The sequence below is a fragment of the Pantherophis guttatus genome, chromosome 15 (assembly GCF_059756535.1).
Source record: "Pantherophis guttatus breed Tessera chromosome 15, ASM5975653v1, whole genome shotgun sequence".
Taxonomy (NCBI): domain Eukaryota; kingdom Metazoa; phylum Chordata; class Lepidosauria; order Squamata; family Colubridae; genus Pantherophis; species Pantherophis guttatus.
In genome coordinates, this window is record NC_142077.1 from 5,619,640 (window position 1) to 5,646,023 (window position 26,384).

A 26,384-nucleotide genomic window follows, 5' to 3' on the forward strand; every position below is an offset into this window, starting at 1 on the left:
ACTTCACGGCATCATCAATGCGACCCCGGGAGGGAGAATCTGCCATTTCTGCGGATTCTACAGCTCTTTGGGTCAAGAGCTCTGGAGCCATTAAAATCGCTTTTGGATCACGGCCACCGCGGAATAAATGACCCGGTGCAAGAAACGCTTCTACCGAACCGCAAACAAGGCTGTCGCATTCCCGCCGGCTCCTCTAATGGATGCCCGCTAACCAGCTGGCCCTCGGCCTCAGCTGCTTAAAATGCCACCGACTCTTTCCCCCCATCTCGTTAGGTGAACAAGATGGCTTTGGCTAATTATTCCATAAAAATTTAATAAAGTCTGCATGGGTGGGCGGCGTGGGGGCGGCAAGGGAAAAGGCAGAAGAGATTGGAGGTAGGGGGTGTGTGCTTTCTCCCAGGTCACCCCGAAGAGCGCCGGGGGAAGGGCTTCCCTCCACCCTGAGCCCCCCTTTTAAAAGCCTCATTGCAGAGTGCCCAAAGAGTGGCATCGACTTACTGGGGCATCCAGCCGACCCAACTCCGAGCGCCAACGTCACATTGTCTGGGCAGCAGCCGTAAACAGTTTTACTACAGTGAAGGAGTTCTGGCGAAGAAGACGGAAGCGTTGGGACCCCTGGAAAAGGAAATTTTTTTTAAAAAATCTCTTTTTTTTAATGACAAGGCCACCAGCAAGTACTGTGTTTTTCCCAAAAATAAGACTTCACTGGATAAATAAGCCCTCCCCCCAAAATAAGACCTCCCTGGATAATAAGCCCAATCGGGGCTTTTGAGCGCAATCTGCTAAAATAAGCCCTCCCCCGAAAATAAGACCTAGTGAAGGGGTGGGCGTTTGAGAAGTTGGAATTAATTGATTGAACTCGGGAGAAGTGGTTTTTTTTTTTTACGATACAACTTGTTTCCCTGCATACAACGGCGAGAAACGTGATGGAGCGGGAAATCAAGTAAGACGGCAAAAGGAGCCCCGTCTTGCTCCACACGCCCCAAAATAATAAGACCTCCCCGAAAATAAGGCCCAAGCGCTTATTTCAGGGTTCAAAAAAAATAAAAAATAAGACAGGGTCTTTATTTTCGGGGAAACACGGTAGCTTCAGCCCTTCGAGGTGCTGTTGGTTCAGTTGCTAAAATCGTTTCGCGACCCCGTGGATTATGCCAGCCCCCTCCCCTGGTCTTCTACCACCTCCCGGAGACTGCCCAATCTCATATCCACTGCGTCAACGACACCACTGAACTACCATGTTTCCCCAAAAATAAGATCCTGTCTTATATTTTTTTTGAGCCCTGAAATAAGCGCTTGGCCTTATTTTCGGGGAGGTCTTATTATTTTGGGGCACGTGGAGCAAGACGGGGATCCTCTTGCCGTCTTACCTGATTTCCAGCTCTGTCCCAACCCTAACCCTAACCAGAGGAAATGGCAAGAACTGGCTGCGCGTGCGCTTAAATATTTTTGGGGAGGTCTTATTTTCGGGGGAGGTCTTATTTTCGGGGAAACATGGTATCCCATCTTCTGCTGTCCCCTTCTCCTTTCACCTTCCATCTTTCCCAACATCTCCAAGGCGTTTTCTCTTCTCTTTAGGTGGCCCAAGTGTTTTGAGCTTCACCTTCCAGAGAACGGTCAAGCTTGATTTTCTTCCTTTGAGCCAAGAAGAAGACCTCCACGGGGCTGGCAGCTTCTGGTTGTAAGGATGTCCGGAAGACCTCCCCAAAGTCTTTTATTTCCCACCAGCCTGAAATTACCTTGGCAGGGTCCGTGGCTTGCCACGTAAATGTCCTGGCGTTTCTCGCAGCGGGATTTTTTAAGTTCACACTCATTCGTGTAGACTACCCCGTCCGACCCACACACCTACATCGGAGGGAAAAAGGAGAGGGTCTTGTTAGAGAAAGAATTGGAATGTCAGACCTGCCTCACCTTGGACTCCTGAGTAGAAACAATCCTGGGCTCCATTTGTTGCAAAAGGAATAGCTTTGTTAGAAGTGAATTGTAGGGAATTAAAGCCAGAGCTAAAGGTTTGTGCCTGAAGTTTCCCCAGTTAACTTTCCCTTTCCTGTTCCTCTCCTGTTATCTCCCTATGTTGTTTGCCATTTAACGACCCCTTGCAGGGTGTACTGAATAGAGCTAGCAGAGTATTTTAATGGCCGGATGCCCTTCCCTGTCGCCAATGCGGAGTTTTGTTCAGCAGATATATTCTCAGTGTGCCCAGAGAGAGAAATATCAGCCTCTACCTAGGATCGAACTCACAGCCTCCTGATTGTGTGCCGAGAGCTCCACCTCTAGGCCACCGCACCTCCCGTTATCTCCCTGTCTTGTCTCATTCAAAAGAATTGTTTTGGTAACGTTCCCTGCATCGGCGGGCTAGATGGTGAGATGTTGCAATCCCCTCCTAAGTCTTCGGCCTTGGGATGACCAGCTGATGTCTTCTGGGAAGGGTCTACAACAATTCACCACAGAACAATTCGCCACAGCCACCTCGCCGTGGGAAAACTTGCCGTAGGACAAAAAGACTTACACAAATATCGAAGAAGTAGCGGAGTGGAATCATTAAAGAAAGGATGCCATAGGAGGGACAGAATGTGAATGGCAAAGATGAAAATAATTAAATGGAATTGTTAAAATTGTCCGTGGGACAATTATTCCGGCTTGGTGAGTATTTTCAGTTTCTCTATTCTTAGTAGCTCCCACCCCCTCCTTCCAATAGTCCAAGGGTCAGCAACCTGCGGCTCTGGAGCCGCATGTGGCTCTTTCACCGCTCTGCTGTGGTTCCCTGTCACTCAAAATATGCATCACAACCACCAATGTGCGACACCTGCTGGCATGTGATTTATTGAGATTTTCAACCCCCGGTAGGCCAACCATGGATAAATCCAAGAAAAGAAACGTTTCAGAAGAAAACAGAATGTTTAATTCAACTACATATGTTAGTTTTGTGGCCACTCAAGAAATAGTCAGGCACGGGAAGGGTTTTTGTGGCTCCCGGTGTTTTCTTTTCTGTGGGAAATGGGTCTCTTTGAGTGTTTAAGGTTTCAGACCCTTGCAATAGTCTATGGCAGGCTGGCATCTAGCAAAGCAAGGCCGAAGGTTAGGATGGCAGTTCTGATACAGACCCTTGGACAGTCAGTGCAGAGGTGAAATGCTCTGAAATCTGCTATTGGTTCACTTCGTTACCGGTTTGCTTCGCGCATGCATGTGCGCCAAATGTGCGCTTTGCGCGCAGGCGCACCGTAGGCGCTACTGTGCAGCACTGAAAAAGGAGGATTAAGAAGCCTTTTCTGAGTCTGCAAAGGTAAATAGAACAGCGAAGGGGAGGGGGAGAACAGAAATACCGGTTCATGTTAGCATTTTTTAAATTATCGGTTCGCCCGAACCGGTAGTATTTTTATTATCGGTTCACGCGAACCGATCCGAACCGGTAGCATTTCACACCTGGGTCAGTGCCTCATTTGAGAGCAGGCCTACTCACGGGTAAGAGCCTCGGTGTAAACCCCGAGGACCAGCAGAGTCCAGGCTTCAGTGCAGTTCTACTCCAAAGGGAGCATCTAAACTGCACCGTTTTACATTCTTAAAAGGCTGATAGCCATCCAAGCTGGCGTCTTAAAGGCTATTTCAGGGAGAAAAAAAAAAAATCATTCTTGCAGATTTGAGGTTTAGATTTAGGTTAAGCCTGGCAAGTAAATAAGCCGGTTGGACGGAGTCCTAGAGAATTCTGCCTGTGATCTCTTGGCATCAGAGGGGGAGAAAATAAATAAATAAATAAAAATAAACAGAAGCCTTCATTCCCATCTTCCCTGGTTCGGAGAACACATCTGCTGCCATCCAGGATGTCATACATGCACGGAGTTCCTGCGCTTTCCACTTTCCCGTCCATAAAATATGCAAATACATGCCAGGGAAATTAATGAGAAACAGAGGGAAAAAAAAAATAAAAAACCCGGAGGGCAGAGAAGCATTAGAGACACAACGGAGAATTTAACTCGGCTCTCCGAAGTGTCACTTTGCAAAAAAGCTTTGCAGCCACAGAATATCAGGAGGTGTTCTGGAAAGCATCAAATCCAGGAGAGTTCAACTTTGGCAACTTTAAAAAAAAAACTTGTGGACTTCAACTCCCAGCATTCCCCAGTTAAATTAAAGTTGGACACCTCTGGTCTAGAGCAACCTGTGTCTCTGGAGCCGCATGTGGCTCTTTCACCCCTCTGCTGCGGCAAAATATGCATCACAACCGCCAATGTGCGACACCCACCGGCACACGATTTATTGAGCTTTTCAACCCCCGGTAGGCCAACCATGGATAAATCCAAGAAAAGAAGAGTTTCGGAAGAAAACAGAATGTTTAATTCACTATATATGCTAGTTTTGTGGCCACTCAAGAATTAGTCAGGCACGGGAAGGGTTTTGTGGCTCCCGGTGTTTTCTTTTCTGTGGGAAACAGGTTCTGTGTTTAAGTTTGCAGACCCCTGGTCTAGACCAACTTCTTGCTCTGTGCAAAAAAAATCAAATATCTAATTTAGGCAGATACTCCTAGGGAAATCCCCCCTTACCAAGTTCTGTGGTACGGTCCCACAGGTATAATCACACACGCAACGGTCATCTTCCATATCCTCGTCCCACGAACCCCCGTACTTCCGGCAGCTATCTCTCTCACACTCGATGGCATCTCCGGAGCCAGACCCATCGCCCGAGCCGCACTCTGCACGAGAGAAGAACAACCAGGGTTGTGTATCCCCTAGACCAATGTTGAGATAGTCTAACCCTTGCTGGGGAAAAAAAAAAAGAGTCAAGTTTCTAGATCTGATGATCGACATTTTGGGCGACTCTCTCCGAGTTGGGTTCAAAATTCCTGGCAGCTACAGAGATGCATCTCAGAAGATGCCCCACAGAAACCATAAAAGTGTCTTTTAATGAACTTTCAGGCGGCAAATTTACAGAATCTTGAGGATAGAGATAAGGCCTTCTATCAAATGTGGTATTCAGCCGGTTCGCACAGATTCAGACGAACTGGTAGCGGCGATCACCGGCAGGTCTGTCTGCCCTGGCTCCAAGTCAGGAGAAGTTGCAGAAGGCGCGCAAGCGAGCGAACGCATACGTGGAAGGCTGGGCGCATGCACAGACAGCGCATGGGGCAAATCAGTGATAAGGGTAAGTGAACCCAGCCGTGCCTTCCATGAAGGAAATACCCTTTCTTCTCTTTCTATCTTGGTATGATCTCTCATGTGTGGCTTTCGTGTTAAGAGTGTGGAAGGAAACATTGTCTTTTCCTGGCCTGTTGTCTCGGTCTCGCAACATCTCTGGGGTTTTATGGTGGTTTCTCTCATCCAGGTATTAACCAGTGAGGGAGGGAGAGAAGGAAGGAAAGGGAGGGAGGAAGGGAGGTAGATGGAGGAAGGGAGGGAGGGAAGAAGGAAGGAAGGAATAGAATAGAGAAGGAGGGAGGGAGGGAGGAAGGAAAGTTAGAGGGGAAAGGAGGGAGAAAGGGAGAGGAGAAAGGAAGGAGAGAAGAAGGAAGGAAGGAGAAAAGGGAGAGAGAAAGGATAGAAGGAAGGAAAGGAGGAAGGGAGGAAAGAGGATGGATGGATGGATGGAAGGAAGGAAGGCAGGGAGGAAGGAAAAGAGGGATGGAAGAAAAGGGGAGTAAGGAGGGAAAGGAGGGAGGGAGAGAAGAGAAAGGAAGGAGAGAAGAAGGAAGGAAGAAGAGAGAAAAGGGAGAAAGGATAGAAGGAAAAGAAGGAAAGAAGGAAGAAAGGAGGAAGAGGAAAGAGGAAAGAAGGAAGGGAAGGAGGAGGGAAGGAAAGGAGAGTTAGAGGGGAAAGGAGGGAGAAAGGGAGAGGAGAAAGGAAGGAGAGAAGAGAAGGAGGAAAGAAGAAGAAGAAAGGGGAGGGAGAAAGGATAGAAGGAAAGGAAGGAAAGAAGGAAGAAAGGAGGAAGGGAGGAAAGATGGATGGATGGAAGGAAGGCAGGGAGGAAGGAAGAGGGAAGGAAGAGTTAGAGGGGAAAGGAGGGAGAAAGGGAGAGAAGAGAAAGGAAGGATAGAAGGAAAGGAAGAAGGGAGGGAGGAAAGAAGGAAAGGAAGAAAGGAGAGAGAAAGGAGGGAGGGAAGGAAACAAAGAAAAAAAGAACACTGAGGGTCTGCCTTTCCCTCACCTCCCTCAATGCTTCTGAAGTGTGAAATTAAAGCACAGAAAAGCTCTCCTCGTGGAGCCCTATTACCGACCACGGCTTTTCATTATTGGCAGCTGAAGAGACAATGGGAAGGAAGGAGAGCCGGGGCCAGGATGGAAAGCGAAGGGGAGGGGAGGGGAGGGAGGGGAGACGGCCCCAGACATAGCAGGGAAGGAGGGACTCAAGGAGGGAGGCAGCGCCTACTTCACCCACCCACCCACCCTCCTTCCTCCTCCCCATGTAGAGCCCCCCCCTACAATCCTGGTGACATCCCCCCCCTCCCGTCTCCAATGTTTGCCAATTCAGATCAAAGGCTAGGAATCTAAAGATGCGTGATTCGAACCCAGGAGGAAGGAGAGGAATTTTGACCTGCCCAGACTTCTTCTGAAGGGCTTGTGTCTTGTAACGAGGAAGAGCGCCTAGGTCACAACAGGCTCGTAAGTCGAGGACCTGCCTGCGAACCAGCACTGAGACTCACCGTCTTCGCACGGGCCCCTCTTCGCAACCTCCAGCTCTTCCTTCTGCTGGCAAGCCGCCAGGCGCAGCTCGCACTCGTTGTTGTACGTGATGCCGTTGCTTCCGCAGACGCGGGACGAGGGCTGTTGCTCGCAACGGGGGCAGAGGCACTGCCCGTCCACGCACTTTGCCCCGAAGGAACACACCGTGGCCCCACAGGCTCCTGCGGAGAGCGGGCGAGAAAGGAGGAAGAGTTAAGAGGCCCAGGAAGTTATTTCCGTAGAATATTTTGTAACTCGGGGTTGAATTGTCAGGGCCCTTAAGTTGCTCTCTTGAGTTACGTGGATTTTTTTTTCCTTGCAGATGTTTCATTACCGAATTAGGTACCTCATCAAGCGTAGGGCATGTTAGTGTGCACAGAGCGCACTAATGTACACTAATATAGAGCCATGGTGGCGTAGTGGTTAGAAGGCAGTACTGCAGGCGAACTCACTGCTTGCTGTCAGGAGTTCGATCCCAACGGACTCAACGTATAAGTCTAAGGGCTATTCCTTCCTTCCTTCCTTCCTTCCTTCCTTCCTTCCTTCCTTCCTTCCTTCCCTTCCCTTCCCTTCCCTTCCCTTCCCTTCCCTTCCCTTCCCTCCCTCCCTCCCTTCACAGTGGTTAGGATGCAGTATTGCAGGCTGACTCTGCCCACTGCCTGGAGTTTCAGGATGACTCAGCCTTCCATCCTTCCGAGGTCAATAAAATGAGGACCCAGATTGTTGGGGGCAAGAGGCTGACTCTGTAAACCTCTTAGAGAGAGGGCTGTAAAGCACTGTGAAGTGGTATATAAGTCTAAAAGCCATTCCATTCCAGAGACACAGAGAGAGAGACGGAGAGAGAGAGAGAGACACACACACACAGAGACAGAGAGAGAGAGAGAGAGAGACAAAGCGAGAGAGACAGAGAGAGAGAGGGAGAGACAGAGAGAGAGAGACAGACAGACAGACACAGAGAGAGAGACAGAGAGAGAGAGACAGAGAGAGAGGGAGAGACAGAGACAGAGAGACACAGAGAGAGAGAGACAGAGAGAGCGAGACAGAGAGAGAGAGGGAGAGACAGAGAGAGAGGGAGAGACAGAGACAGAGAGACACAGAGAGAGAGAGACAGAGAGAGAGAGGGAGAGACAGAGAGAGAGAGACAGAAAGACAGAGACAGAGAGAGAGAGAGAGAGACAGAGAGAGAGAGAGGGAGAGACAGAGACAGAGAGAGAGACACAGAGACAGAGAAAAAACCCCTGGGACTTACTGCAGCTGCCTTGGGCTGCCACCTCGATGGAAACCTGTTGGATGCAGGACTGAACGTGGAGTTCGCACTCGCTCCCGTAGGTGTTCCCGTCGGTTCCGCAAACCAGCTGAGAGGAGGCGACACATTCGGTGGGGCACACGCACCTGCCCGTCTCGGCCTCGCAGATGGCACCAAACTGGCACTTCCGACAGCGGTCTGGAAAGCAGGCGGAGAAATCTTGATTAATGAGGATTTCGATGAAAATCCTTTTAAACTCTCCTTCTTTCGCCCCCCGCACGAAGGATGTTAACCTAGCATTTTTCTTACGATGGGGGGTGGTGGTGAGTTTGCGGATAAGCATAAGGCTGCGGGAGTCCCTTGCAGGGGTGAGGCTGCTGGGGGTTCGCAGGGGTTCGGGACGAACCTCTAGCTAAGATTCCGTGCAGTTCGGAGAATCCCCAAATCCCACTCCTCCCCTCCCCTCCCAGGAGTCCCCACGCGGCCCGTTTTGGATGCAGATAAGTGGAAGGAGGTGCGCAGAGGCTCGGGGAGGGCAAAAAACGGGCCTACCGGAAGATCGGGAAGGCCGGAAATGGCCCGTTTCTGGCCTCTGGAGGGCCTCCAGAGCCTGGGGAGGCCGTTTTCACCCTCCCGGAGGCTCGGGGAAAGCCTCTGAAGCCCGGGGAGGGCAAACATGACCTCCCCTGCCGTGGTACAGGCGGCCAACTAGGCCACGCTCACCCAGCAACTGGGCAGAGACCCCCTTGCTAAAATTTTTGAAGCCCCACCCCTGCTCCCTTGCCACTGAGGGGGATGATGGGCACCGGAGTTCGAACGGATGCCTTGGTTGCAAGCAGAACAGCGCAAAAGATCAGGAAGCTGCAGAAGACTTTGCCAGAGGGGGGAAAAAAAAGCCATTTCCTAAGCAGGTCAAGAAGAAATCTGACCTTGTATAAGGTATCTTTGGCAGGCAGCCTGCAAGGGGAGGAAGAGGTTGGCCGCGAGAGCGGGGAAGATTCCCCCAAAAAACAGCTTTCGGTTTTACAGTTGGGGATTCTGGCAGGGCTTATCTATCGGAAAGCAGAGAGACTGTTTGCTCTAAGAGCCTCAGGATATGTCAAGAGACAGGCAGGACCCATTCCCCTGTCAATCAACAGGGAATAAAACAGACAATAAGCCCAGGACTTCAGCGGCAAGGCAGGGAAGAGAGTGGATATAGTGGTTAGATGCTGGCTTAGGAAGCTGAAGAGGCTGTGAGTTCTAGGCATGAAAGCCCGCTGGGTGACTTTGGGCCAATCACCAGGAGACGGTGAGTTCTAGTCTCACTTTAGGCATGAAAGCTGACTGTATGACTTTGGGCCAAGTACCAGGAGACGGTGAGTTCTAGTCCCACCTTAAGAATGAAAGCAGGCTGGATGACATTAGGCCAGTCACCAGGAGACTGAATTCTAGTCCTGCCTTAGCCATGAAAGCTGACTGGGTGACCTATTCTATTCTATTCTATTCTATTCTATTCTATTCTATTCTATTCTATTCTATTCTATTCTATTCTATTCTATTCTATTCCATTCCATTCCATTCCATTCCATTCCATTCCATTCCATTCTGGAAGATGGCTCAGGCCTGGGGGAGGTGGGGGGGGGAAGCAGAAGGGGGCATCTCCCACCTACCCAATGGGGAGGAGGCAAAGATGTGAGTTCTCCAATGGGGAGGCTGCGAGGTGCTAACACGGGGTGCGCAGCCACACTTTTGGGGGCTCCAGAGTCCCCTCCGCAAGGGCAAGACGGCTCTGCCTTTCTTACATTCCGAAAATCAACCTTATTTTCAGGGTGCCTGTGAGGCGGAGTTTAGTTCAGACCCCCCCACACACAGAGCCTGACTAGGTGGCTCAGCGGCTAAGAGGTTGAGCTCGTCAATCAGAAAAGTCGGCAGTTCGGCGGTTCGAATCCCTAGTCCAGGTCTCCCGCGGGAGCAGGGGGTTGGACTCGATGGCCTCCAGGGTCCCTTCCAACTCTGTTACTCTTACACACACAGAGAGAGACACACACAGGTCAGACCTGGCAACCCTGACAATCCCTCTGGCACGTTCCCCCGCAGGAGGGTTTTGTGCGAGAGGCGTGACCCTGCCCGCTTCACGATGCCAGCCAATTTAATTACCGCCGAACGGCTCGCCAGCTGCTACGTTCCGTCATCCTGGGGCAACTTTTGAGCGTGTTTGCTCTGCTTCTCTAACTCAACCTTTCCGTTCACGCTCGGCGGAGAAAGCTTCGTTGGGAAATGAGGATTCAGCCCATCCCGAACGACCCCCCCGCCAGGAGGCTGGTCCAATATTTGACTCCCCCACCCCGCACCCCAAACCGGCCAAAATCAAACTGTGCGTGGCAAGCCGGCTTGGTTCTCTCGGACGCTCCTTTGCCCCTTCCCCGCCAGGAGATAAAACGGAAAAGGGGGTTTAAGCCAAGAGGAAGGCTATTTCGGATCTTTTCGGGCAGCCGAATGGTTCAAACCCACAGTCAATTGGAGAGACACGATTAATTTTCACACACCAGTGGGCAGCCAGTCCGGCTTTCTGAAGCAAGGGAGTCCCCAAAATTTACAATCGTAAATTTACGGTTAAGTGGCAAGGACAGAAACGATCAAGAAGGAGGCTTTGATTCCCAAGGGTTAAGGCGTCCTTCTTTGACATGGTTTGCCTAAATAAGAAGCTTTGTTTTTCCTTTGGAGAGAAAGAGGTCAGAGCCCTTTAAGATCGTTCCCTTTTAAAGATGGGTGGGGAAAGAAAGAAGAAAGAAAGAAAGAAAGAAAGAAAGAAAGAAAGAAAGAAAGAAAGAAAGAAAGAAAGAAAGAAAGAAAGAAAGAAAAGAGAGAGGAAAGGAGGGAGGGAAGGAAAAAGAAAGAGAAAGAAAGAAAAGGAGATGAAGGGGAGGAGGGAAGGAGGGAAGGAAGGAGGAAGATGAAGGGAAGGAGGGAGGGAGGAAGACACAGACAGACAGAAAGAAAGACAGAGGGAGAGAGAAGGATGGAGAGAGAGAGAAGGAAGGAAGGAGAAAAAAACAAAGAAGCGAGGAAGGGAGGGAGGGAAAAAGAAAGAAAAAAAAAAGAAAGAAAGAAAGAAAAGGAGATGAAGGGAAGGAAGGAGGGAGGGAGGGAGGAAGGAAGATGAAGGGAGGGAGGGAGGAAGACAAACAGACAGAAAGAAAGACAGAGGGAGAGAGAAGGAAGGAGAGAGAAAGAAGGAAGGAGAGAAAGAAAGAAAGAGTGGGAGGGAGGGAGGGAAAAAGAAAGAAAGAGAAAAAGAGAAAAAGAAAGAAGGAAGATGAAGGGAAGAAGGAAGGAGGGAGGGTGGGAGGAAGGAGGGAGGCAGGGAAAGAAAAAAAGAAAGAAAAAGAAAGAAAGAGACAGGGAGGGAGGGAGGGAGGAAGGAAGGGAAAGAAAGAAAGAAAGAAAGAAACAAACAGAGGGAGGTGGGAGGGAGGGAGGAAGAAAAGAAGGAAGGGCGGGCCGAGGAAGATTTTAAAAATTACCGTATACAGGACGGGGGAGAGAAAAAAGAATTTCTCTCCTATTCAATCTGTCAATTCCGGGTCCCGAGGCAATTCATAATAACAACAACAACAAGAGTATGAAGTGCAATAAAACGAGTAAAAAAAAAAATAAACCCACTAAAAATAAATCCCAGCAATTTGAAAGCACAGCCGAGCGTTAGGCAAAAGAGTTTTTTTTTTTTTTTTTTAAAAAAGAAAACCCTTCGGCAACCTGCTAAAAGCAAGCCCAGCTAACTCCCCTTCCGACGGGAGGGACGTGCTTGGATTTTTATATCTTTTTATTTTTCTTAAAAAAAAACTTCTCGCTGGGGAAGACCTTCCCAGTGCCGAGGTTCCAGATTGTCTGACTTGACAAGTCTGGAGAGCGGCGCGTTCCTGTTGAGCCGTCATTTCTACCCCCCGTCGCCCCCCCCTCTCCACATCCACTCTGCCTTCGTTCCACAGGGAAGACATGCGCAGGGAAAAAAAATCAGCGCCTTGAAGGAAGCAGCGGGTTTCTAGTCCTCAAGACGGCTCGCCACAAAGGAAGGGGAAGAGGGAAGTGCCGCATGCCAAATGAACCCACCTTCTCGGGGGAAGCCCCCACATTCTCCGCTGAGCAGGCGAATAAGAACAAGAAACCGAAATGAACCTCTCGCCCTTACCTCTGGGTTCTCCCCTCCCTCCCCGTAACCTCTTCGGTCCCCCCCCCACCCAATACATTGGATTCAAGACTCGAAGCTCCTTTAGATAGCAGGGGATTTTTTGGGGGGGCACTCTGGTTGTCATACAGCCGGTGGGACCGGCGACCTCGATCTCCGATGCTCGGTTTAATCTCTCATAATAATTTTATGAAGCGGAGGTTTACGCTGGCGCCAGAGAAGGCCTGGAGATAGGGTAGGAAAAGGCTGTGGGATTCAGCCGGTTTGGGAAAACTGGATGCTAATTTTACATCTGGTTCGCCGAACCGGTAGTTGCTGGCCCCGCCCACCCCATCCCAGGAGTCTCCACGCGGCCCGTTTTGGAGGCCAGGTAAGTGCAGTGCCTGCACGGAGCCTGGGGAGGGTGAAAAACAGGCCTCCTGGAAGTTCCAGAACTCTGGAAATGGGCCTGGCTTCCAGAGGGCCTTCGGAGCCTGGGGGAGGCCGTTTTCACCCTTCCTGAGGCTCGAGGAAAGCCTCCGGAGCCTGGGGAGAGCAAAAAACAGGCCTCCCGGAAGTTCCGGATGTCTGGAAATGGGCCTGGCTTCCAGTGGGCCTTCGGAGCCTGGGGGAGGCCGTTTTCACCCTTCCTGAGGCTCGAGGAAAGCCTCTGGAGCCTGGGGAGGGCAAAAAACAGGCCTCCCGGAAGTTCCGGAAGTCCAGAAACAGGCTTGTTTCCAGCCTCCAGAACCCGGGAGAGGCCGACTGTGGCTGCTAGATGAGCGGGGATTTGAAACCGGGGCTTTGGGGTCCAGATGTGACCCTCAAAATCGACAGCACCGCCCCGGCAGCAACAGAGGCCTGACCCCCACAATGGGATGTGAATTCAGGTTAACAGCTACGGCATCTCGGCCAATTTTTTTTTTTAGACTGCAGCAGTCCTCAAACAGTTTGGGATGTTCGGGAAAAACGGACCCGAAGAGCTCAGGTTGAGGTGGATTAGATCTACCAAATATTTACTGCACGAGACATTAAAACGGAGGGATGTTTAAATATTTCTCGATTTGGCTTTCACGGGCTCCCCGAAAGAACAGATGCTTTATAGAAAAATAGAGACCATCCGCTCGGGATCCTGGGATTGTATTCAGTGCCGCGTTGTGGCAAGTGTTTTGATTTTGGTTAAATCAATTATTCCTTTATTGGAAGCGCCAGCAGTTCCGGCACAAAGTTTCTCTCTCACCGCAGGCTAACAAGTCTGTCCATCCAGGAGACAAATAGTTGTCTGCCACATCTACTCATCTCCTCCTCCTGCCTTTTATCCCCAGAGCGAGTGAAGGGCTTCATTAGTAGCAGTGTCTCTTCTGTCCCAAGGACCGGCCCATTGATTTCCACTGCTCTCCTCTCCTCTGCCTTCTGTGCATCCGCGCACCAGACACTGGACCAAGCTGTTCCTCCTCGTCCTCATCAGCCACCTCCAGACCTGGGGGCTGTTGACTCTCCATCTGACAGCTGACGGACGGTCCAGGCTCCGCCTCTGTCTCTCTGCCGGCTCCATTCCCTCTTCCCCCTCGGAGCTCTCAGGTTGCCTTGATGCTGATCCTGACTCCCACACTTCCTCCTCCTTTGGTTCGGTTGTCGGAAGGGCCAACGGCCGACAGGCCACAACAGGCTGGGCTTCCTTCACTCATCACTCTTCTGATCCCACTCAGATAGCAGAGCTTCCAACAACAGGAGCAGCTATCTGAATTTTTAACTGAATTTGGAATGTCACTGCGTTTCCCTTCTAAAACTCTCAGAAGTAAGAATGAAATCAGGCTAAAAGCTAGGCTCTTGCTTTCGGAGGACCCCCCCCCCCAAGGATAATTGTTCGTTCTTTTCTATTTTTTTCCATTTCTCTTTTCTATTTCAGGCAGCAGGGGATCTAACCACTCACCACAAGGGCCCTTGTGTTTCACCCGGATATCCTTCCGGAGGGCACACGCCATGGCGTCCAGCTCGCAAGGGTTGCTGTAGGTGAGGTTGTCGCTGCCGCAGACCGGATCGTAGACGCTCTGGCACACTTGCTGACACTCGCACACGGCCTCCTGGTTCTTCACCACGCAGGTGGCACCGTACTGGCACTCAACGCTCAAACAGGGGCTCGGCTTGCCAAGATCTGCATCAGAAGAGCAGGAAAGCAGGTAGAATGGTTAGAGAAAGGGGGGGACACACCCTAGTGCAGGGGTCAGCAACCTTAAAACACTCAACACTCTGGAGCCGACCGGAAGTCCGGTTCCCCCACCATAGAGTCTCCTCCTAGCGCGGCGTCCTTTTTCCTCTACCTGTCCTAACCGAAAGCCCTATCAATTTTGGAGCCGATCGGCGACAGGGAGCCGCAGCAAAGGGATGAAAGAGCCACACGCGGCTCCAGAGCCACAGGTTGCCGACCCATCCCTAGTGGAGGTGGACAGAGTACTCTACCTCCACCTCTCTTTCTCGTTTGATAAGGAACAGAGGCATACGCAGCCCGCTCTATCAACCCAAATGGGTGAGACACCTTTCAAGGCAAGGGGTTCCCTTGGCATTTCCTGATTAACTGCCCCTTTCACGCAGGAGGGAAGGGATCAGCGTTTCCCCCCCTCAAAAAAATCCACTCCGTTATGCATCCCTCCACATAACTGGGATGCCCGCATCAGAGGTGGCCCTTTTCCAAATTGCTACTTCTGCTTATTGGGTCCTGGCCAGAGGTGATATTCAGTCGGTTCAGATCAGTTCAGCCGAACTGGTAGCACCCACTCGCCCCGGCTCTATGTCATCCTATTGGGGATGAGAATTAGGAGGAACTTGAGGAGCCGGGAGTGTCATTATTTGGCCTGCAGATCTTGGTGCAATCTGGTGTGCGGCAACCTCCGGCTGCCAACCTCCGAGAGCTATGCCGTCCTATTTAGCCGCGCGTATGCGTGCTAGCGGAGCACATGCGCAGAAGGCGTCACATTTTCAGCGCACGGCGAACCGGTGGTAAAATTCTGTGAAACCCACTTCTGAACACAGTGCCAAGTGGCTCAAAGGAAAGACACGGAAGGCAGGCTGGGGTGGGGTGGGGGGTGTTCATCGCAAGCGAGCATTTCACCAAGGGAGGGAAGCGAGAGAGGAAGAGGGGAAGGTGGGGGAAAAACACTGAGACAGGATGAGCAGGAGGAAGCAGCCATCGTTCTTCTAAAGTCCGAAATTTCATGCGATGAGTTCTTCCTATGCTTTAGCCTCGAGTCCCCTATAATCATCTTTGTTGCTCTTCTCTGCACTCTTTCTAGAGTCTCAAGCATGATACTCAAGCACAGATTCTCAAGCACAGATACTACCCAAGCCCAGAAGATGAGCTAATTCAGTCCCCGGGCTCAAAATGTTGTGGGAATGCATCGTGCATGTGTAAAGGAGAAGGGTGCAGCCTTTGCGATCCCTACAAAGGGGACGGGGGGAAATGCTAGCCACCAGCTCTCGTGCCAACCGGGCATCGACGGGCAAGGGGAAAGGCTTTGAAAGCAAGAGCAAAAAATGGGATTTCCTCCCTCCCTCCCTCTGCAAAACGCAGGGAAACAGGCGATGCCAAATGGAAGCGAAGAGCGTATGGTCGAGGAAAGACGCGAACCTCGCAGCAGAATTCTCCTGGTAGAGTGATCCGGAGAACTGGGCAGGCGCACTTCCTTTCTCCGAACAGGTAACGCTAGAAGACACAAGACAACAGAGAGAAAGAGAGAAAGAGGAAGGAGAGACAGAAAGGAGGAGGATGGGGGAAAGAGAGAGACAGACACAGCTATGGACTGCTTCCCCCAGGTTTCCAGGCACACCCCCAATTTAATTTCCCCTGGCAAGAAAATTGGCATTTATTTTTAAAAAAAGGCGTCCAGCTTTCCTTGGCAGCTTCTTCGGAATTTCTCTCAATTAGAATAGAATAGAATAACAGAATTGGAAGGGACCTTGGAGGTCTTCTAGTCCAACCCCCTGCTTATCTATCTATCTATCTATCTATCTATCTATCTATCTATCTATCTATCTATCTATCTATCTATTATTGCAATTTATATGCTGCCTTTCTCCCTGGGGACTCAAGGCGGCTTACAAAATGACAATTTTGTAATTGTTTCCTGCTTAGGCAGGAAACCCTACACCACTTCAGACAAATGGTTATCCAACCTCTTCTTAAAAACTTCCAGTGTTGGAGCATTCATAACTTCTGGTGGCAAGTTGTTCCACTGGTTAATTGTTCTCACTGTCAGGAAATTTCTCCTTATTTCTAAGCTGCTTCTCTCCTTGATTAGTTTCCACCCATTGCTTCTTGTCCTGCCTTCAGGGGCTTTGGAGAATAGCTTGACTCCCTCTTCTTTGGGGCAGCCCCTGAGATATTGGAACCCTGCTATCATGTCTCCCCTAGTCCTTCTTTTCATTAAACTAGACATACCCAGTTCCTGCAACCGTTCTTCGTATATTTTAGCCGCCAGTCCCCTAATCACCTTTGTTGCTCTTCTCTGCACTCTTTCTAGAGACTCCACATCTTCAATTCCACGCAGATATTATGCCTCGTGAAGGGACAGGTTTAAAATTGGATGTTCCCCACCCCCAAAACTACCATGTTCCCCCTGAAAATAAGGGTTAGGGTTAGGGTTAGAGTGAGCTCTGGTCTGAAGTATTAATACCGTGTTTCCCTGAAAATAAGACTGGGTCTTATATTAATTTTTGCTCCAAAAGATGCATTAGGGCTTATTTTCTGGTTAGGTCTTATTTTTGGGGAAATACAATACTAAATGCACCCATCTGGCTGACAATCTTAACTGGGGCTTATTTTGGGGGTAGGGCTTATATTACGAGCATCCTGAAAAATCATGCTAGGGCTTATTTTCTGGTTGGGTCTTATTTTGGGGGAAATATGGTACTAAATTCATCCATCTGGCTGACAATTTTAACGGGCTTATTTTGGGGGTAGGGCTTATATTACAAGCATCCTGAAAAATCACTCTAGGGCTTATTTTCTGGTTGGGTCTTATGTTGGGGGAAATACGGTACTAAATGCATCCATCTGGCTGACAATCTTAACTGGGGCTTATTTTGGGGGTAGGGCTTATATTACGAGAATCCTGAAAAATCATGCTAGGGCTTATTTTCCTGTTGGGTCTTATTTTCAGGGAAACAGGGTAGCATTTGGGAACTGCTGACAGGGCAGAACGAAGCGAGATAAGAGAGAAAAAGCACTGCTGTAAGAAATACTTCAGCGAACGACGGTTCGTGAAATCCAACCTGTGATTATTTCACGTTTTCCATCTCAGAATCTCGGGGGCGATTGGAAGATTAAAAAGATGTTATCGTGGCGGAAAAATTAGTGAATTATTTGCCTCGATGCAAATGTTTGACTGGTTTCGGGTGTGCGGTGTGATATGTAATCCGCTTTGCTTCTGCACACCAGACAGCCGAGATTAATTTTCTTCCTTCTTTTCGCACCCAGTGTGGGGTTTTTTTTCGTTTTTTTTTAAGCCAGCCAGAAAAACAAGAGTTTTTATCTTTTATCTTTTATTTTTTTTTCCTGGATGCTCCTGAGAGAGATAATATCGTTATCTTTCCCCCTGTGAATTTTCAGAGGAGGTGGAAAAACGTATTACCATGGTTTAGCTAGTGAATTTAATTCAGTTACTGATTTAACTCGTTTTTGTGGGTTCGCATCGTACAACGGAATCACGGACTAAATCCCCACCAGGAAAGCCTGACAAGGGTTATTAGTAATCAAATTTGCATGTGGTAGAAATGAAGTTGCTAACTCTTCTTTTGACATGCTTGCGAATTGAGTCCGTATTAAAACGAAAGCCTCTTCGGCGATGGATTATCTGCATGGAATTTCCTTGAGACACACATGTTCCCGTAAGTTATTACAGGTAGTCCTCGACTTTACAATTGAGCCTAACATTTCTGCTTGCTTCTGTGGACTGCGTTTTGCCCCAATCTTATGACTTTTCTTGACCCGTTGCTAAGTGAATCACTGCGGTTATTAATAGCAATAGCCCTTAAGACTTACATACCGCTTTACAGTGCTTTTACAGCCCTCTCTAAGTGGATGAAAGTCAGCCTATTGCCCCCAACAATCTGGGTCCTTCGGAAAGATGGAAGGCTTCAGCCAATTGGTCAGGGTCGAACTCCTGGTAGTGGGCACAGTTAACCTGTAATACTGCATTCTAACCACTGGGAAGGAAGGAAGGAAGGAAGGAAGGAAGGAAGGAAGGAAGGAAGGAAGGAAGGAAGGAAGATAGCAATAGCCCTTAGACTTATATACTGCTTTACAGCCTTCTCTAAGCAGTTTACAAGCATGAAAAACAGTCGTAATATTCCCTTTTTCCAATGCTGTCGTAACTTTGAACGCTAAACTGAACTGTCTAAGTCGAGGACTACCTGTAGAAAGAAAATCCAGATTCCTGGTTCCGGGAGTCTAAAGTTAAAAATTCCACACTGTGGGGTGTGGGAGCAAGAGAGGTGATGTACCGGGTTAACAATTTGCAAATTTATTCTGAATGTTTTGTTATCGGTCCTGGATTTGTAAAGGGGGCAACAGTGAATGGGAAAGCGGGCATCAAATAAACAGAATGAAGTGAACTAGCTGGATAGCCTCTTTGTTTCCTTCCTGTGTTTGGCCTAATGATCTGTGTTAGGAAATGAGTATTACCTACCTTGTTGGATTGGCAATATATAAACCGTCAATGTAGCTTTAAGACTGCTGTATTGCATCATACTGTGTCCTGATTGGTTAGCTCTGTAGCCAATCTCCTTAAGAGGGAGCTAGAAACATAGTTTGTTTCTCTTTGTTGTTCTTGCTCTCTGATATCTCTGTATGCTACTGTTTGCAGATCCAGAAGAACTGTTTATTGTGAATGACTACGACGACTGGTAAGAAGACTTTGTTATTGGATTATCCCTGGACTGTCGTTTTGCTATCTCCTGCTTTATATGTGTATGACCTGGAGTGTTTATTGGACTGTGCCTTACTATTTCCTGAAAGTAAACACAATTCAGTGTATCTGTGTGTTGACTGTGTTTATTCGTATCTCTCTCAATCGCTTTCATGTACACACCCTTGCTATTCAAGGGTTACTCTGCGAATTCCTTAACAATCTGCCTGTTTTGAGCTCTTTTAGGGAAAGCACGGCCTTGCCTTGCGTCCCTCCGCTTCTGACACCCTGGGAGAAGAGACGCCGCCAAGATTCAGCCCTGCAAACTTAAGAAAGATTTGGGAGAATGGAAAGGTGTGTTAAAGAACCCAACTTCGAATGGTGCAAGAGGTTAGCGCATGTGATGCCCAAGCTGAGAAAGGAATCAGCAAGCAGGGAAAGACAGGAACGAGAGAGAGAGAGAGAGAGAGATGAAAAGATGGAGAATGGACAGGACTGAACACTCTTCTTCAAAATTCCCCCGAAGGACAAAAAGGATGACAAACAGAGACAGAGGACACCACAGGAGAGCAGGGAACGAAGGACCGAGAGGAAAAGAAGAGAGCAGGACGGGCTGTGTTTCATCCCAAGGTTTGGAGGGAGGGTCAGACTTACCTCTTTCAGCTGCTGCGTCCACTGGGTGGGAAGCCGAGAAATGGGTGAGTTTTGCAGCCCCGTCCGGCCTCACTTACCACAAGGTCCATGGTGCTTGACCGGAATGGCGGCTTTCTGTTGGCACTCCGCCTTCTGGCGCTCGCAGTCGTTGAAGTAGGTCCGGCTGTCTCTGCCGCAGAGAGGCTGGTAGGCGCCGTCACAGATCACCCGTTCGCAGGAGCAGCGGGCGAGGCCCCGGCGGATCAGGCACACGGCGTTGAAACGGCACTCGTCCCGGCATCTGTCTGGAGATGCCAAGGGGAGAAAGGGGGAGGGGCGTCAGTGGTTCCAAAAAGGCAGGGGGTTGTGTGTGTCAGAGAGAGAGAGGGAGGGAGGGAGGGAGGGAGATAACTAGGCTAAAAGCCAGCAGACTTGGGAGTTCTAGTTCTGCCTTAGACACGAAAGCCAGCTGGGTGACTTTGGGTCAATCACTAGGAGACGGTGAGTTCTAGTCCCACCTTAGGCATGAAAGCAAACTGGGTGACTTTGAGTCAATCACTAGGAGATGGTGAGTTCTAGTCCCACCTTAGGCATGAAAGCAGACTGGGTGACTTTGAGTCAATCACTAGGAGATGGTGAGTTCTAGTCCCACCTTAGGCATGAAAGCAGACTGGGTGACTTTGGGTCAATCACTAGGAGATGGTGAGTTCTAGTCCTGTCTTAGACATAAAAGTTGGCTGGGTGACTTTGAGTCAATCACTAGAAGATGGTGAGTTCTAGTCCCACCTTAGGCATGAAAGCAGACTGGGTGACTTTGAGTCAATCACTAGGAGATGGTGAGTTCTAGTCCTGTCTTAGACATAAAAGTTCGCTGGGTGACTTTGAGCCAGTCCCTCTCTCTTTCAGTCTCCACCTCACATGGTGGTTATTGTAGGGAAAATAGGAGAAGGAAAGAATATTGGTTACATTTCCCACCTTGAGTTATTTATAAAAAAATAAAAAAGGATGGATTAAAAATTAAAAAATTTACCTTGAACCTGGCACTGTCCTGAACGCAACTTCTGGATCTCGATGCCCCGGATGGCGCCCGTCCTCTGCAAGACGCACTCGTTCTCGTATGTCACTCCATCATCCCCACACACCGGGTCTTTTTTCAAGGGGCAGCTTTCAGGCCTGGGCAGCAACTCGGCCCGTCGCGAGCGAGGGCTGACCCGGCAAACTCTATTCATGTCGTTGTGGGTGTTTTTGCAAGGATCTGAGGGGTGGGTGTGGGGGAAAAAAAGAACAATTGTCAACCCTGAAGCTGACCTGACCAAAGCCGTTTTGGAAGCTTCAGTGTTGCCACACTGGAGCGGCGGGATAGGTAGGGGGGGGGATTTTAGATCGCTGAGATTTTGTAGCCGAAACAAAATACTTTTCTCTTGGGAACCAAGGTCATTTTCACACCTGGTCAGAGGAAGGAGGAGTGATGTCACCAGGCAACCAGAACGGTGCCCTGATTGGACAACGCGACTGACTTGTTTTGAGAAAGTGACAAGCTTTTACTTCTAATTAGGTGCAAACCGCGGGAATCTTCAGAGTCGGTTTCCACCAGATTTGTGCCAATAGGATATATCCAATAAAGCCATTCTTCGAGGAATCTACCCGCCTTGGAGTTTTGCTTGCTATGGGTCTATTACTTGGGAACCCTGTCAACGATGATTTGGAATCCAATCTGGGAAGTCGGATTCGCTTAACGACCGGGTGGTTCCCTTAACAACTCCAGCGATTTCGCTTAACGACTGTGGCAAGGATGGTCGTAAAACGGGGCCCTTAAGAAATGCTTTGCTTAACTAGCAACGGACGTTTTGGGCTCAGCTGTGGCCATAAGTCAAGGACTCGCTGTACGGATGGATGCACGAGTTCCTTGTGAGCAAATGAGCGCAAACAGCCGGGATGGAAATGTCCCAGCCAGGATTGAACCTCTTGAATCTCGGCTTAAGCAGATCATCATTCGTTTCAATGCTTGGAGAGACTGTATCAGAACGCAAAAGACGCCAGGCTCGGGATCATCCTGATACAGGAGCCGGCTAATCCCCTTCTCAGCTTCTCCGCAGGGGCGTTTTCAACACCCCGGCTGATAATACCAGGAGAAGCGGCAGGCTTCGGGCTCCCTTAATAACCCAAATGCAAAAATGTATGTTTGGTCTGTGTCCCCCGCTCCGCCACCCCATTAAAGGCAGCCCCACGCGGTGCTGTGAAAGACCTACATCTCTATATGAGACCAAGAGGGACAATAGATTAACATGTCACCATGGAGACCGAAGAACCCTGTGTGTGTGTGTGTGTGTGTGTGTTTGGGGGTGGGTGGCGGAGAATCAGGAAACAAATCACACCTTAACCCCTGCCGACAACGTGAAGAACGAGATCAGAGGCGTGCCCTCGGATTCCAGTGGGCTTTTGCAGAAAGGAAGGAAGGAAGGAAGGAAAAGAGGGAGGGAAGAAAGGAAGGAAGGAAGGAAGAAAGAAAAGAGGGAGGGAGGGAGGGAAGGAAGGAAAGAAGGAAGGAAGGAAGAAAGAAGGGAGGGAGGGAGGGAGGGAAGGAAATTCCCACAATATATATATTCCTGAATAGGAAGGAAGGAAGGAAGGAAGGAAAAGAAAGAAAGAAAGAAAGAGAAAGAAAGAAAGAAAGAAAGAAAGAAAGAAAGAAAGGAGGAAGGGAGGGGAGGAAAGAAGGAAAAGAAAGACAGAAAGAAAGGTAGATAGAAAGAACGAAAGAACGAAAGAAAAGGGGGAGGAGAATGCAGCCGTTTCACAAAATCTCAAAATTTGTGAGTTCGCTGCAATCTTGAGAGCTTTGGTGACTGGGCAGAAAGCGGTGACTTGATAAAAATCTGGTTTTATGGCACCCTAAGCGAGGCATTTCAGTGCCCCGTTTTACGACCGTCCTTGCCACAGTTGTTAAGCTTGTGTGTAATGTGAGGACAACCACGCTGGAGTTGTTAAGCCACGTGAAATGCAAGGACAAGCCCTAACAGCTTCATCGTGCCTTGAATGGACTTAACACTCCCTCACACACTGGTGAAGTTACCCAGATGGGTTGATGAAACGTCTACAGCAAAACCACCAAAATCAGAGAACGCCCCCCAGAAGAGCTCAAGATCAGGGGCTTCAAAAATTTTAACAAGGGGTTCTCTGCCCTGTTGCTGGGTGGGTGTGGCCATGGTGGGTGTGGCCTAGTCGGCCTCCTGCACCACGGCGGGCGTGGTGGTATTGTGTTTGCCCTCTCCGGGCTCCGGAGGCTTTTCTCCAGCCACCGGGAAGGCAAAAACGGCCTCCCCAGGCTCCGGAGGCCCTCTGGAGGCTGGAAACAGGCCTGTTTCCAGCCTTCCTGAATTTCCGGTAGGCCTGTTTTTCGCCCTCTCCGAGCCTCCGTGCGCGCCCTGCACTTCCCTGCATCCAAAACGGGCCGCGTGGGGACTCCTGGGAGGGGCGGGGCAGGGTGGGCGGGGCCAGCCAGGAGTGGGATTTGGGGGTTCTCCGAACTGCACAGAATCTTAGCTAGAGGTTCTCCCGAACCCCCAGCGGCCCTGCAGACGGGATTCTTACCGCACGGCCCATCGAACTTCTTGAAGATGTTTTCCTGCTTGTCGCAGGCGTGTCGGTTCAGGTGGCACTCGCTGCGGTAGTCCTTGCCGTCGCTGCCGCAGACGGTGCTTTCGGGGAGGCCGCTGCAAAAGGACATGCAGATGCATTTGGCCGACTGCCCATCCGTGGACCGGACGCACGTGCTGCCGAAGCTGCAGACTACCTCTGCGCAGGGGTCTTTCGAACCTGTAGAAGAGGGGGGGGGAAGAAAATCCGATAAGATTCCGGGGAACGGGAATCCTGGGATCGAAAGGCAGGCGAAACTGGATGAGAAGCAAAAAAAAAACAACAAAACAAAAATGTCTTCAAAAGAAAAAACCAGAAAGTCGTGAAAAAAATAAAAAGGCGTGACCTGGATGACAGAGAATCTCTGCAGACTTTTAGCTATGCAATTTGGGATGGGGCCCCCTTGGAATGGGGTGGGAGCAGGAATTGATTCCCAGAGGGGGAAAAAAAATTGCAGACTCCCAGAATTCCTCAGCCAGCAAAGCATCTCCCAGCAAAGAATTCTGGGAGTTGAAGTCCACAGGTCTTAAAGATGCCAAGCTTGGAGACCCCTGCTCTAAAAGCATGCCAAGGACCAGCTGTCTGCAAGGAATATAAATCCTTCCATTCGCCCACTATCATGTCAGAGTGAAGAATAGCAATAGTACTTAAGACTTATATACCGCTTTACAGTGCTTTTACAGCCCTCTCTAAGCGGTTTACAGTCACTTTTATGGCCCCCAACAATCTGGGTCCTCGTTTTACCGACCTTGGAAGGACGGAAAGCTGAGTCAACCTTGAGCCAGTCGGTCAGGATCGAACTCCTGACAGTGGGCAGAGTTAGCCTGCAATGCTAACTCTAATATAGGGCCAAATTTTTAATATATTTTAAACTGTTTTTTAAATTTTGTGTGGGTATATGTTGTTTTAATATGGCTGTACACCGCCCTGAGTCCTTCGGGAGAAAGGCGGTATAAAAATTTAATAAATAAAATAATAAATAAATACTGCATTCTAACCACTGGGAAGGAAGGAAGGAAGGAAGGAAGGAAGGAAGGAAGGAAGGAAGGAAGGAAGGAAGGAAGGAAGATAGCAATAGTACTTAAGACTTATATACCGCTTCACGGTGCTTTACAGCCTTCTCTAAGCGGTTTACAGAGTCGATCAGGTTCGAACTCCTGACAGTGGGCAGAGTTAGCCTGCAATACTGCATTCTAACCCCTGGGAAGGAAGGAAGGAAGGAAGATAGCAATAGTACTTAAGACTTATATACCGCTTCACGGTGCTTTACAGCCCTCTCTAAGCGGTTTACAGAGTCACTTTTATGGCCCACAACAATCTGGGTCCTCATTTTACCGACCTTGGAAGGAGGGAAGGCTGAGTCAACCTTGAGCCAGTCGGTCAGGATCGAACTCCTGACATTGGGCAGAGTTAGCCTGCAATATTGCATTCTAAGCGGAAGGGAGGGAGGGAGGGAGGGAGGGAGGGAGGGAGGGAGGGAGGAAGGAAGGAAAATAGCAATAGCCCTTAGATTTATATGCTGTCTGAGCTTGGTTGCTTTCTTGCAGGCATTTCATTACCAAACAGATAGCATCATCAGTGCTAGAAGGTGGAAGGGTTCGCTCCCTGTATATATCTATCAATAAAATATAAATACCAAATTTATACACAGTGCAAATGGCTTGCCCTCCCATTAAAACTGATAGGGCATGCTACTTGTATATAAACAGAGACAACCTTCCACCCATACCCACACACCCCATTCTAGCACTGATGACGTTACCTTGCTGGGTAATGAAATGTCCTCCTCCTCCTCCTCTTTCTTTCTGCAAACATGGCTCCCTTGCAGCATGGATGATGTTATTTAGTTGGGTCATGAGACGTCTTCCAAGCTCTGAGACCACCAAGGACCCCGTAAATTCAACCCTGAGCCACAAAAACCACGCAGGAAAGCCTCCACTATTTGAAGCATGCCCCCCCACCCCCCGTATGATTAAGTTTTCCTTTCTGCGGAAACTCCTGAGATTGTTTCACCCGTCGAATTCATCAAGCAAAGAGTGAATGAGATTGGAATGGCAACAAGGAGATGGCCTTAATGTTGCCATAAGCAAAATGTAATTAGAGACAGACATTAAAGAGGCTGCCGGCTGTTCTGAGATGGGGACAGTATCTTATTTATAAGGTCCTTTATTTATTTAATGACCCCCCTCCTTCATTAGACATTTCCCCCACCCCCACAAGCCCATAACCCATTGTCATTATTTTAAATAAATCAGGATGACACATTCGTCTCCCTCTCCCTCTCTGTTTCTTCCTCTCAGTTTCTCAGTTTCTCTTCCTCCCTCTCTCTGTCTCTCTCCCTTCTTCCCTCTCTGATTCTCTCTCTTTTTCTCTCTCTCTCTCCCTTCCTCCCTGTTTCTCTCTCTCCCTCTCCCTCTCTTTCTCTTCCTCTCTCTTTTCCTCCCTCTGTCTCTCTTCCTCTCTCCCTTCCTCCCTCTGTTTCTCTCCCTTCCTCTCTGTCTCTCTTTCTCTCTCTCCCTTCCTCTCTCTGTTTCTCCCTCTCCCTTTCCTTTCTCTCTTCCTCCCTCTCTGGCTGTTTCTCTCTCTTTCTCTCTCTCCCTTCCTCCCTCTCTCCCTCTCTCTCTGTCTTTTTCTCTCTCTCTTCCTCTCTCCCTCCCTCCCTCCCTGTCTCTCTCTTCCTCTCTCTCTCCCTTCCCCCCTCTGTTTCTCTGTTTCTCCCTCTATTTCTCTCCCTTTCTCTTCCTCCCTGTCTCTCTTCCTCTCTCTCTCCCTTCCTCCCTGTGTTTCTCCCTCTCCCTTCCTCTCTCTGTCTCTCTTCCTCTCTCTACCTTCCTCCCTGTTTTTCTCTTTGTTTCTCCCTCTCCCTCTCTTTCTCTTCCTCCCTCTCTGTCTGTTTCTCTCTGTCTCTCTCTTCCTCTCTCTCTCCCTTCCTCCCTCCCTCTTTTCCCCCCTCTCTGTTTCTCTCTCTGCCTCTCTTCCTCTCTCTCCCTTCCTCCCTCTCTGTTTCTCTCTCTCTGTTTCTCCTCTATCTCTGTTTCTCTCTCTCTCTTTCTCTTCCTCTCTGTCTGTTTCTCTGTCTCTCTCTTCCTCTCTCTCTCTCTTCCTCCCTCTGTCTCTCTTTCTCTGTTTCTCTCTCTCTGTTTCTCCCCCCTCTCTCTTTCGCTTCCCCCCCC

At 49.4% G+C, this 26,384-nt stretch overlaps 1 protein-coding gene across 3 annotated transcripts in view; it reads right to left on the reverse strand.

Annotated features, from left to right (window-relative positions):
* Positions 1–26,384, reverse strand: part of AGRN (agrin) — a 211,255-nt gene that overhangs the window by 53,489 nt on the left and 131,382 nt on the right. For all 3 annotated transcript variants that reach the window (XM_087878878.1, XM_087878877.1, XM_060694175.2), the window contains 9 exons: positions 23,167–23,391; positions 20,606–20,830; positions 19,674–19,880; positions 13,974–14,195; positions 7,897–8,091; positions 6,629–6,829; positions 4,533–4,681; positions 1,737–1,842; positions 499–615 (listed from right to left, as the gene is read on the reverse strand). In XM_087878878.1, coding sequence (XP_087735004.1) covers positions 499–615; positions 1,737–1,842; positions 4,533–4,681; positions 6,629–6,829; positions 7,897–8,091; positions 13,974–14,195; positions 19,674–19,880; positions 20,606–20,830; positions 23,167–23,391 — 1,647 coding nt within the window. The remainder of the gene's footprint in view (positions 1–498; positions 616–1,736; positions 1,843–4,532; positions 4,682–6,628; positions 6,830–7,896; positions 8,092–13,973; positions 14,196–19,673; positions 19,881–20,605; positions 20,831–23,166; positions 23,392–26,384) is intronic.